This window comes from Haplochromis burtoni, unplaced genomic scaffold (assembly GCF_018398535.1).
Source record: "Haplochromis burtoni strain Fernald_Lab_line unplaced genomic scaffold, NCSU_Asbu1 Contig_77, whole genome shotgun sequence".
NCBI classification, from domain to species: Eukaryota; Metazoa; Chordata; class Actinopteri; order Cichliformes; family Cichlidae; genus Haplochromis; species Haplochromis burtoni.
Genome location: NW_024582438.1, coordinates 114584 through 125449, shown reverse-complemented (window position 1 = coordinate 125449; position 10866 = coordinate 114584). Strand labels below are relative to the sequence as shown.

The following is a 10866-nucleotide window of genomic DNA, read 5'->3' as shown; positions in this document are numbered from 1 at the left end:
AAAAGCCACACGTCTTTTGTCTTCAAGTTTGATTTTCAAGAAAAATACATTTTAAAACAAAAGGTTTTAAAGCAGTAGCTTAATCACAAAGATATTGCAAATATTACACATTTGCAGTTTACATTTTGTGTGCATAAAACAAAATAGGATTTGTACTACCAATATAAGAAGAGCTGTTGATTTAAAACATTCCTTAATGAATTCCACTGTGTCACGGCATGAATTGGAGATGGTTATTAATACCTTTATTTCATCACGCCTGGATTACTGTAATTCATTGTTTTCTTCCCTTAACAAAACTTCTTTGACAGAGCTGCAGGTTGTTCAGGACACTTCCACGAGGCTTCTGACTAATTCTTCACATGTCACACAGTTGCTGACTCAGTTGCACTGGCTCCCCATTAACTTATAAGTCCACTTTCAGATTCTGATTTCTACTTTTAGAGGTCTGCATGAAGCAGCAATACATAATAATTATACAGCAATACATAATAATTATCATAATACATAATAATTACAACAAACACAATACAATACAATACAATACATCAGTGAACTTTTACATCCCCAGCATGCCCCTGAAGTCATGTGATAAGGGGGAGCTGCATTAAGGTAACCCTGTGTTTCTAGCATTTTGTTGCAAAACATTTTTTTTTTTAAAAAAAAACAAAAAAAACAAAACATTTAAGTTGTAAAATGTATGTATATATTTATTTAATAAAACTGTGTATTGTAGAATGTTGGTGGACGGTTAGAATTTGAAAAACCTCAACCTCAATTTTGCCTGACAGTAAAAAACTGGTTTAGAACTTAAGAGCTGCGAGTATTTAAGGCTGCCAGTTGTCATCAGATGAGTGTGATTGTTCGTGCTGTGAGAAGGCTTGACATGTGAGTAATAGCCAGAGCTAAATGGGCAAATAAATGCCTCTTGCTTCCAACATACCTTGTCTTGGTCTTCCTCGCTGTAAATTCAGCTGCAAAAGGTTGCAGTGCTATAAAAATAAAATCTTACTCAGTTACTAATGACTTTATTTATGACATTTAGACTTGTGGTAAGGTCACAAAAGAATGCAAACGCAATCAAAAGAACTGCAGGCCTCATTTGGCTCAGTTAATATCAAAGTTCTTGATCCAACAATAAGAAAGAGACTGGGCAAAAATAGCATCCAGGGGAGTTCAAGGAGAAAACTACTGCTAACCAAAAATAACACAAAGGCCTCCCTCACATTTCCCAAAAAACATCTTGATGAACCCCAAGACTTTTGGGAAAGTCTACAGGAAATATTCTACAGTGATGAGAAAAAAGTTTAACTTTTTGGAGGCTTTTTGTCCCGTTATATTTGTCATAAAACTAACACAACATTTCACAAAAAGAACATCATTCCAACAGCAAATGTGGTGGTGGTAAAGTGATGGTCCGAGGCTGCTTTGCTGCTTCAGGAAGACTTGCTGAAATTAAACCATGAATTCTGCTCTCTGCCAGAAAATCCTGAAGAAAAACATCCGGCCAATCAGTTCATGTCCTGAAGCTCAAGTACACCTGGAGTGGATGAGTAGCTGTCCAAAGTTAAATTCGATTGAGATGCTTTGGCATGACCTTAATCAGACTATCCATACTTGAAAACCATCCTGTGTGGCTGAATTAAAACAAATTCACAAAGAGGAGTGGGCCAAAATGCCTTCACAGCGCTATGACAAAGTAAACACTAGTTATTACAAATACTTGCTTGTATTGTCTTTGTCTTGCTTCACGGTCTGAATCAATGACTGTTTTTCTAGTCATTGGTCTGAATAATAGAAGTCTGAAAAATATGCACAAAAAAAAGAAAAAGAAAAAGGAAACTGTGAAGGGGTCAAATACTGTAAATTTTATTTGTAATAAAAAGTTATTTTAAAGCTTTAGGTAATACATTTACCGGTACTAGGTTGTGACAAAGTAATTCAACGCACCTTTTACAAACCCTTTGTTAATAAACAACTAATATTATGTAGGTGTTTATTCATTTCTATTTTACCAGGCATTCAAAATCTAGAGATTCATAATCTCTATTGCCAGAGCTTCTCGGGCCCAGATGGCGCCTGTATATTAGGTGTCATACATCTAAACAGCAATACTAAAATAAAAAGTTGACAACAAACCATTTTGGTTGTTCTCTCTGTTACAGTATTCACATACATCCCTTTTTAGCCAGTTTTCTTCCTGTACAGGAAGTTAAAGTGCAAGGCAGGTAAAAGTCGGTGTGTGCATCACATGACCAAGGGCCAGCCAATCGGCAGGAGAGCTTCAGGTTTTTCCAGGTGCAGTTAGTGAACCGCAAGGCTGTCGTTTGCATATCCGCCTCGACTCTGTTTGTAACCATATAATAAGCCAGAAAAGTTGTGGTTTAGTGATGTAGTTAAACAGAAAACTCTGCACTCGGTTCAGTGTTCACCTGAGGACGGAGGAAGAGGGAAACAGCTGCCCGCTCATGGCTGTGATTTTAGTGGCTTTCACTTTGATGTGCTCCGGGTTATGGGACAGAGGTTTACTCGCAGTCGGTAAGGGTGTTATTTACTTATCACTTTTTAAGGGCAGGTTTAGAGTTTGCTTGGAGCACCTGCTTGACAGCTCCACAGCTGGGAGCTGTGGCTGTATTCAATGTATTCATTGTGGATGCGTTTTTATTATAAACTATTTATCGCGGTCATAGATGCTGATGAGTATGCTAAACAACCAGGTCAATGCACATGTGGTCATTGCGTGCACGCATGTCACTGTCACGCAGTCACATGCTGTTGCCCGGCAACAAGACCAGAAACGGACTTTAGACCCGGACGGGTTGAAAGAAAAAAAGAGAAGAAAAGGAGGAAAAGTCAAAAGGAGGAGCGAATATTTGTTGGTTTTTCCTTAACGTCACAATGTGCGCATGCGCTGACCAACTTGACCGACAGGTTAGGATTTAATAGAGCAGCAGCTGACATTAGTTTATCCGATGTGTTTAATTTGGTAAGGCTCATTTGTTTACACTGAATACGCTGGTGTTTTTCTTGATTATTATTATTATTATTGTTTGAATCTATTATAATCTAAGTCAGGGAAACACTCCTTTGCTCATCGTCTTCATGGGTGAAAGTGTAAAACAACTTCACCTTCATACATCATTAACCTCTTACTCCAGGCCCTAAAAACTACACAGTGCCGTGTCGCTCCACAGAGTCTGTGCAAGCTGCTTGTATGCACAGACTGTATGCAAAATGTTTCTTTAAAAGGAAGTAAAGCCAGTTTCGGGGGATTTTGGCCTGCATCCATTTGATCATACCGCATGCATCAGGGGTAGATTTGTGCTAATACTGTAGCCTTATTACTTTGTGGTTTGTTTATGGGCCAAAATAACATAAATCCCATTCATACTAGATTGTTGGGCATCTGATTCAGTTTTTAGTGATGCAACAGTGCGTGGTGTCATGTTACCTTACATAACATGATACCTGATCAGGAAAAAACAGGGGATAAAGGAGGAAAAAACAGTATTGACCATCCTGATCATGTTTTGTATGCTTTGTGATCTCATTTCAGGAAGTTGCTCTCAAGTCACTGCTATGTCCAGTGTAGAACAAATGGATCCTCAAAAATCCTCAATTCCCTCGGCTATTTGATCACTTAACCCTGACAGGATCATTTAGATTAATTTTTCCATGATTGCTAGTTTTTAAACAGTTCTCCTTGTTAATCTATTAATTTATTTTATTTATATTTTTTATTTAACTTCATTGTTTGTTGATCTGTGTCTTCTACTGGAACAATGTTTGTGAGTAGTGTTTAAAGAGTGTAGGCTGTGTGAATTTGACTGTTAAATAGGTTGTCTGGGTAAGATGCAAACTAACTGCCCTTTTGGGGATTGATAAAATTAATTGAATCTAGATGTAAATATAAATATTAAGTCTTTCAATACTTTGAGGTGTAGCCTACAGATTTTATCTTAGGGATATGAATGCACTGACACGGACTGAATACTCTGTCCTAAGTAAACCTCTGTATTTCTTCTCTACGAAGGTCAAACTTGCGTGGATGAGAGTAGGTTTAAAGAACAGGCGGCATTTGTCGGGCATCCATATCAACTACAGTGCCCTCTGAAGATTGTTCAGAGCACATCTCAAACACAGCTGACCTGGCAAAAGGACTGCGTGCAGCTCCCTACAAATGAGAGCAAAATCTACCTGGACTTTAATAGCCTAAATTTGGAAGACCAAGGAAATTACACCTGTAAGCAACAGAGCAACAGCACGGTCACATTTACTGTGCGTCTCCTAGTTAAAGGTAAAGTAATGTTTCAGTGTGCTAGAGTAATTAAGTTATTTTGAAATCAATGAGCTGCTGTAGAGTTTGTGTGTGGATTTGAAGGGGTTAATTGAATGGATATACCTGCAAACAGGTATTTTGTTTCAGCATGCCTTCTAGTAACAGGCTCAGGTGCTACCTGGCATGAAGGCCCCTATTGTCTGGAGATCTTGCAGTGAACATGGATAACAGCTGTGTGTCTTTACACAGAGTCTCAGTGCTCCAAGGCTCCAGAATTTAAACCTAACGGGGGCTCGACAACACTCTGGGAAAATGTGGGATCCACTGTGAAACTGAACTGCACTGCTCTCCTCTTCTGGGACCCAGCAGAGAAGCAATGTGACACCACGTTGCAGTGGAGTAAAGATGGTCATCCCCTCAATAACCACACACTTTCCTCGCTGAACACATCATCATGGTGATTTGAAGCCGTTGAATATTAGCTTGGCGAAAGTTAATAATGTACCTGTGTTTAGACCTGTGCTTAATCTTCTGTCTAACTATATCAGGTCTCCCGGTGCCAACCAGCTGATGGTAAATAGCTTCCTAGTGATCACCCTCAGAGAGCTGGAAGATTTTGGGCTGTACAGCTGCACAGTGAGGAACATTTCTGCTGACTTCAGTCTGAAGAATCTAGGTAAAAATAAAAAAACAAACAAGTTTCTCAAATAGGAGTTGAGGCTATTCAGGATACATAATGGGTCTATTTTCCATATTTAAACATATTCTTTAAATACTAACTATTTAACGGAGAAATTCCATGTACTCAGCTAAGGGTGTTTTCTTTTAAATGGGGTTCTTTGAAATTTTGATCCACAGTCAATGGGTTACTTCCAGTGGATGGCATTAGGCTTTGCATGTACTGCTCTGGACACAGTCGGCAGCTAAAAGAAGTTAGTTTAAGCGTACACTATATTTTCAGCCCTTTCCCTGCAAACTTAAATATTAGAGACTAACTAAAGTGCTTACACAGGACCATCAAACTCAACAAACACAGGAATCTGACTTGATATGCTTGTGTAGCTCTGTCTTGATTGAATAATTTTTGATAATGAGTTAGTTCAGGTCCAGACTGATGCTTTAAAGCACTATAGTCACATATTATGTGAGCAGTAACTACTTTTTTTTACATGGTAAGAATAAAATAAAAAAGTGGGGCAGGGATAGCTCAGTAGGTAGAGTGGTGCCCCCATGATTAGAAGGTCGGGGGTTCAAATCCACTGAAAGGCTACGCTAAGGCACCCCTAAGCAAGGTACTGTCCCTACACGCTGCTCCCCGGGTGCCCAATGGCTGCCCATTGCTTCACTGGGTGAATGGATTAAATGCAGAGAGGAATTTCCCCACGGGGATCAATAAAGTATACATTATTGTTATTTAAAAAAAAAAAACAAAGACTGGGAAAGAAACTATTTCTGTGCAGTTGTGGTCAGACATTCACATATACTCTATAAATATAATGGTAATTTTGTGCTTTTAATTCTTTGAGCTGTTCTTTTTCCGGGGTGGAATAATTATATAGCATACATCTTTAATCATTTAAATTGAAAAAACTGTGCTTTTTTTTTTATCTTGGATTTTCCTCCAAAAGTTTACTTGCAGTCTCAAATATACTGTATATTAAAAATTGTGCCACAATATATGTTGTATAATATAAAAGCTTTTAATTGGAGTATTACTTTTATATTCTCCATTGATTTTCCTTTTGCTTCTGGTATCTATGTCCAGGCAGCCCCAGTCACACAGGTGCTGTTATTGCAGCTGTCATCCTCCTCCTGTTCCTGGCTTTAGCTGCTGTCATTTACTCGAGGTGCCACCTGAACATCAAACTCTGGTACAAGAACTCGTATGGAGACTATGAACTCAATGGTGAGACCTCTCTTGAATTTAAATTAAGTTGCCGCACTGATATTTTTGTATTAACAACACCTGGATGTTTGTGTCTGAACCTTTTCAGATGGGAAATTATATGATGCCTATATCTCATATGTGAATAATGACTATGACAGGAAGTTTGTCAACTTCGTACTCAAACCTCACCTGGAAAATATAAATGGGTACAAAGTGCACCTCAATGACAACGATATACTACCTGGTGCAGGTATGATTATATTCCCACACTGCAGCGCTACTATTGCTTCTGTGTTGCTTCCCTCATTCATGCCTGCTTCATGATCAGCATATATAATTTTAAGTAACCCACTGAAATGTACAATCATGAAAAACATCATTTTTATAGGACACTGTGAATCAGTAATTTTCAGAACCACATCAGAGCAATAACTTCTTCACGAATTTACCAGTCTCTCACATCGTTGTGCAAGAATTTCGTCTCACTCTTTGTTGCTTTAGTTCATTGAAGTTTGTGAGTATTCGTCTATGCACAGCTGGGGCATTGTAGCACCTTTATTATTTTCTTTTTCAAGCTTTCTCTTGTATATTCACCGCTGTGCCTGTTGCATGACCCAATTTCATACCAGGCTTTAGCTTTCAGACAGATTGCCCCATATGTGACTAGATATGGTTAAAGTGCTGAAAGCCAGCACTCTGTATAAACCATAGAAAATCAGTTGTCCCTGTCAGAAAAAGACCAAAAATATAGGTCTCACTCTCTGTCAGATTGCCTGTCACACCTGTAGACAGAGTGAGAGTTAATGTATAACAGCTGTCTTTGACTGTCTGAGTTCACATCTTTCAGGAATGTGTGAAATTGAAGAAGTCAAATTAATCTTTAACCTCCTAGGACCCGGTGTCCACATATGTGGACATCACGTTTTGGGTTGTCTAGACCAAAATACTAAATTTTACTCTACAAGGGCCTGATATCCACTTACGAGGACATTATACTGCCACTGTTCTATTGAAATTTTAAACAAATATCCTCATATGTGCATCTCATATGTTTGTCAGGAACAAAAATCAGGTAAAACAAAAAAAATCTGGCAATTCTTTGTTTTTACATTCATCAGGTCCCAATATGCCCAAATATCAAAGAGAAATTAAAAATGCATGCCATGGAAGAGTTCGGGTCTTAGGAGGTTAACTACACTCAGGCCATACAGTGTTACAATAGTTAGAAATGTTAGAAATGAAACAGAAAAGGGTTATGAGTTCAAATCCACTGGTCAGCTCTCTGTGCTAGCCTTGCCAGCCTCTTAGTCACTAAACTCCAGCACCATTGGTTAACTCAGAGACCACAAGGTGCCCAGGTTCTGTGGCTGCAAAACAAGCGCAAATCACACCCCGCCACCACAGTGCTTCACAGTTGGTATGAGGTGTTTGTGCTAATATGCTATGTTTGGTATTCACTATATTTGGTGCTTTGCGTCATGGCCAAACATTTCCACTTTGGTCTTGGCCGTCACAGATCATTGCTCCAGAAGTCTTGTGGTTTGCTAAGATGCAACTTTTCAAACATTCCAAACAAGCCACACTTTGTCAGTCTTTTTCTATTTGTACTGTTGTAACTTTAACCTTTAATATGCTGACTGAGGCCTGCAAAGTCTGAGATGCAGCTCTTCTACTTTTTTAGAGGTAGCAGCACATGGCTGCTATACTTACCCTCCTAATGTTTATGGAAACAGTAAGAGTGTTCTTAATATTCTGCACTGATTCGTGTAAAAAACATTAATTTTTGCCTTTTTAATTGCACCATCTGTTTTCAGATCCTTCTGCAGAGCTCCTAATGAACATGAGTCGCTCTCGGCGCCTCATCGTGCTGCTCTCTTTTGCTTACCTTGAACAGGACTGGTGTTCCAGTAACTTCAGGTAGGACGGAATACACAGAAATATCACTATTTAAACTTTGCTTTATAAATAAAAATGATATTGTATTTATATAGCAAACAGCCAAGTTATGAAAGTGTGAAAGCAAATGTAATAATTTGTGTATTATTACATCGTACCACTTGAGGGCAGAATTGCTCCAATATGCAGTGTACCTATTTTTAACTGGAGCTCTGTGTATTTTTTAGACAAGGCCTCCTGCACTTGTTGGAGTTGTGTCAGCAGCCCATCTTCATCTTGTTGGATGGTCAGTATAAGCGCATGAGGCCAGAGGTCAAACAGCAGCTTAGTGAGCACCAGCACTGCCTCACCATACTTACCTGGAGACACAACTCTGTGGTAATACTCCAGCCATATGTTGTTTCCTTGCTAATATGATGGATAGTTTCGACTGACATTATCCGAAGGACACTGTGGGTGTGGTAGATTTGACTGGTTGTCACGATGTTTAGGTTTAAAATGTGGGGAATTTTAATGATTGGTTTGCATTTGCACATGCCATTACATTTTCAACCGTAGCACCGCCCACTTCAAACCAGGGAAAACCAGGAAGAGGAGACAATAACAGAGAGTAACAGTGCAGATAGAAATCTGTCAGTTACAAGTCAGAAGATTTTTGTGTTCTTCTACGTTCTCAAAAGTTTATTGGAAGGTTCAAGGCTAGAATAATAATAGTGATAAAGCTAGTGTTTATTTTACAGAAGTTTTGAGGAAGCCCCCCCCCCCAAGAAGATCTGAATTATCACTAAGTTAGTTTGTAAAAGTGACTGCCACAGTCATGCATTTTCACACATTTTTCTTAGTCTTTCATAAAAGTTGAAACATCTTTGTTTTCACTTTGCTATCATGCATTATTGATATCAAAAATGAGCAGCTTTATCAATTCAAAATGAAATTAAAACTATAGCATTGCACTTTAGAAGGTTCGCTTGACTTTGTAGCAGCTTGCTGGGACGAATGTTATTTGGTGTCTTTGTGCTTGTGTTTGCACAGACGCCTTCATCTGTCTTCTGGAAAGAGCTAGCTTTAGCAATGCCTCGCAGTGTTGTCTTCCACAAGGAGTCTGCTGGTGACCCTCAGACATTGCTGGAGGATGACAAAGACCCGATGCTGACCCTTCAGCCGGACTACCTGGACTGCCGTTCAGATACGGACCCTGCCGGTGATCTGGGTAAGAGGTGCAGTCTAGGTTTTGTGTGAGAAACACACACGAAAATGTTAAAATTTTAATATCTGGAAAAAATACTGAGGCAAGCATTCACATGTTTAACAAGCACCTGTTAATGACTTTGATCCAGTAATGCAAATCATCAACTATTCAGCAGTTCTTGTACTTGTTGTCACAAGAGTGCAACATAAAATGTTCCAGCCTTCATACAAGTCTCAACCTGAAAGACTTAAAAAAAACAAAAAAAAACCCACGTCAGAGTCGAAACCCTCTTCATTTCACTTAGTTAGTTCCCAATTTGAATAAACAAATACTGACTAAGCTATAGTTAATACTTAACTTCATAACTAAGGCATTATATCACAATGGTCTTTCACATATTTACTTTTCATTTCACTATTGATGAGAATGCTTTCATTTCATTCTTAAGAGTTAAAAACTGTTCATTAGTTTGTTTTCTTGCAGGAAGTTAGATGCAAGAATTAAAACTATTTACAAAGCGCTGCAGTCAAATGATGGTGGGCTTGGCTTGGCTTAGGTTAGTTTAACTTTGTGATGGCATAAACAACTTGGCTGGGTCTGTCCAAAGGTAAAGAGCAATAAACACACTCGTCCTAGGTCTGGATTTATGAGTTTTCAAAAAGCCACTACACTTAGCCACAAAGAGCTGAGCATACAATTATTCATGTTGAAGCTTTGGTGCTGGTGAGGTTTTCAAGTGATGGTAACTTTGGACAGAGCGCGGCAGAGAGCACCCATTTTAAGTCTTTATAAAAAATCAAAGCAATAGTTTCCTTTTACTTTGCAGTAAAAATGTAAAACAAATATTTTATTTGTACACTCATACAGAAAAAACCACCACACAATTTAATCAATACAAACCAAAGAAGGGGAAAGTGACATTTTGCATCGCTCTCCTTCTCTCTGTGTCGCAGGTCTTCGCCTCCCTGTCTACAAAGCTTTGTCCTGCAAAGCTCCAGTTCTCCCCGCTGCAACCAGCTCAGCAGCTGAGCCAAAACCCTCTGACATCGACATCTCGGACCTGGGATCACGCAACTACGCAGCACGCTCAGACTTCTACTGCCTGGTCGCTGAGGACATCTGATTCACACTCCTTTCTAAAACTCGACGCTCTGTAGAGATCGCTGTCGGCACGTCTTTTTTTTGTTTTCTGCATCGTGTAGCCAACTGTTTCCATTCTGTACAATGTGTTATTAAAATCAGTGTGTTGCTTTCTGTTTCTACATGCCATAGATGATTTTTAGCATTTTTACATTTCATACTGATGTGTAACATACTTTGTGAGAAATTGTCTGAAGTATTTCAGGGAAGTAAGTGTAATTAAGAGTGTGTGTACAATAAATATTTTATTAATTGCCAATTGACCCTGTTGATCTTTATTTTAGTCTCCAACAAAAGACAGTGTAATGACGGTGTCTTAAGGATTTTCTTTTTTAATTTATAAGCACTCTATCTTCCTTTTATAGTTGGCAGTAAACAAATAGTTGGCAAAGACATAAAAACATACACATGACAGATCAGATATCAGTCCAGAGAATCCAGGGAATATGCTTTTTTTCCTAGTCAGGTGAAGGA

At 38.8% G+C, this 10866-nt stretch overlaps 1 protein-coding gene across 1 annotated transcript; it reads left to right on the top strand.

The window, feature by feature from the left end:
* The first annotated feature begins 2277 nt into the window (after nucleotides 1-2277).
* On the top strand, nucleotides 2278-10651 carry sigirr (single immunoglobulin and toll-interleukin 1 receptor (TIR) domain). The gene is made up of 10 exons (XM_005945606.3): nucleotides 2278-2538; nucleotides 4034-4297; nucleotides 4529-4736; nucleotides 4828-4955; nucleotides 6045-6185; nucleotides 6274-6417; nucleotides 7982-8084; nucleotides 8291-8441; nucleotides 9096-9273; nucleotides 10206-10651. Exons 1-10 carry the CDS (start codon nucleotides 2469-2471, stop codon nucleotides 10373-10375), a joined length of 1557 nt encoding a protein of 518 aa, XP_005945668.1. The 5' UTR covers nucleotides 2278-2468; the 3' UTR covers nucleotides 10376-10651.
* Nucleotides 10652-10866: the final 215 nt, after the last annotated feature.

What these genes read in the sequence shown, in the direction of transcription:
- sigirr (XM_005945606.3), top strand. Translation starts at nt 2,469, where the DNA reads ATGGCTGTGATTTTAGTGGCTTTCACTTTGATGTGCTCCGGGTTATGG. An exon ending in CTTCAGTCTGAAGAATCTAG is followed by an intron (nt 4,956 to 6,044) that starts GTAAAAATAAAA and finishes ATCTATGTCCAG; the next exon opens with GCAGCCCCAGTCACACAGGT. An exon ending in CCTGGAGACACAACTCTGTG is followed by an intron (nt 8,442 to 9,095) that starts GTAATACTCCAG and finishes GTGTTTGCACAG; the next exon opens with ACGCCTTCATCTGTCTTCTG.